The 1,672-nt window shown below is 49.4% G+C and overlaps 1 protein-coding gene across 1 annotated transcript in view; it reads right to left on the bottom strand.

Annotated features, from left to right (window-relative positions):
- Positions 1 to 1,440, bottom strand: part of LOC105823279 (testis-specific serine/threonine-protein kinase 1-like) — a 6,248-nt gene extending 4,808 nt beyond the window's left edge. The window contains 1 exon segment of the mRNA XM_012660418.1: positions 1,426 to 1,440. Within this exon segment, the coding sequence (XP_012515872.1) occupies positions 1,426 to 1,440 (15 nt within the window).
- Between the last annotated feature and the right edge of the window lie 232 nt (positions 1,441 to 1,672).

The following is a 1,672-nucleotide window of genomic DNA, read 5'->3' as shown; positions in this document are numbered from 1 at the left end:
AGGACATGGTGGGGATGGATGGATGGAAAGAAGAAAAGCTGAAATGGAAGAGATGCCAGGCCTCATGGTGGAGAGGAGTGACTGAGAACCCAGGGAGCTGAAGTCAGACCTGGCTCTCTACTGCCCTGGAGCACGATCCAGGCAAGGCAGCTCCCCTCAAGTGTCTCACCACACTGTATGGTGAGGGAAACGCAGTAAGGAACCTCAAAGCACCACTTCCATTGATATTCTACCATTCCCTGGGCACACCAAGGCCCGAGGCCTGCACAAAGAATGGGCTACGTGGAAAGCTGGCACCAGCTGGAAAAGTGGGCCCCGGGGCTGAACTGACAGAATAAATATAATTTCTCTTCAATATGACTGTCTCCTAAGTGAAACAGGTTTAATGTGAGATGGAAAGCCAGCCATCTTTCAGAAATTCCCCCTAAAATCCCATTAAGGAGATAGCTGACTGCATTTAAAATGAGGTTCCATCTACAGAATAAGAAGCAAGGTTTTCCTGCAGAGGAAGACCTTGGATTACATACCTGAGCCTCCTTTGTCTGGGTTTTGTGACTTTTAAAGCTTCCTTCATGATCATCCTCAACTGTGGAGCTGGCATTTAAGGCTGCGATTCAAATCTAGAAATAGGGGTTTGGAGGAAGAGATAAGTTACTATCAGCTGAGATGTCACTTCTCTCTTCAACCATGTGCAGATGAATACAGTTCTGCTCCAGCACATGATCTGTTCTACCTGGAAACACTATGGCCCTATCGGAATGTTGCGAGTAAACAACAAATGATCACTGAGGGGGAAAAAAGGATTAGGACATGTTGTGGGAGGGGCCATGCCAATCTGTGCAGGGAGCATTTCCCAGATACTGCCCAAAGCAAAAGGAACAGAGGCTGGGGACACTTCAGCAACAGCTCAACACGATAGAAAACCCACCACGTATTGGAGTAACAAGAGTTCAACGAAACATGCTAACTTTGTGCCTTTCCAGCAACTGTGACAAGGCCCTGTAAGCCACTTCAACTGCAGGTCAAGCATTCACACCCTCAAAAGTGCCAACAGCCCTCCTGGGAAGAAGGCTGCTCCATAATGAGAGCCTTCAGAGTCTACCAGGGAAATGCCCCTCACCCCTAGGAGTAAAGTAACGAAAGAACACCAGCACGATAGGCGGGCATCCATCCTTACCATATTCAGAGGGGTTCGGCACTGCCGCGCAGCATCACTCCTACTACAGGCAGTGGCTGCACCAGTCCACAAATCTAGAGAGGAAACAGGAAAGACTGAGACAGGGCCCACGAAGAGCCAGGAGTGTCACAGTGCCAGGGGCCCCCTGAGGACCAGTCCCTCCCTGGGCTCTGTGCACACAGGCTGGTTAATAGCTGCCTTGGAACAGTGGTGTGGTCTGTCACACAGGGAACCCCTTGGTCCCTCACCAGAGCATCTACCATTGTGGGCAAGGCACCAGGTGCCAGGCACACACAAGAGTGAGAACAACTCCTGCCCCCAGGGTTCACTGCTCAGCAGAGTTAACAGGCCTATAAACAGTTATTTTTTTTTTCTTTTACAAAAGCTGAATAATATCAAGAGAAACACAGGCAGTATCTAAGGGCAGAGAACAATTCATTCAAAGGGATTACGGAAGGCGAAGGAGCAAGCCCTTGCATCAAGCCTTGAGGAATG

Source organism: Propithecus coquereli, unplaced genomic scaffold, assembly GCF_000956105.1.
Source record: "Propithecus coquereli isolate 6110/MARCELLA unplaced genomic scaffold, Pcoq_1.0 Scaffold665, whole genome shotgun sequence".
NCBI classification, from domain to species: Eukaryota; Metazoa; Chordata; class Mammalia; order Primates; family Indriidae; genus Propithecus; species Propithecus coquereli.
Note: the sequence above shows the minus strand (reverse complement) of the source record. Positions and strands in the feature narration are given on the sequence as shown.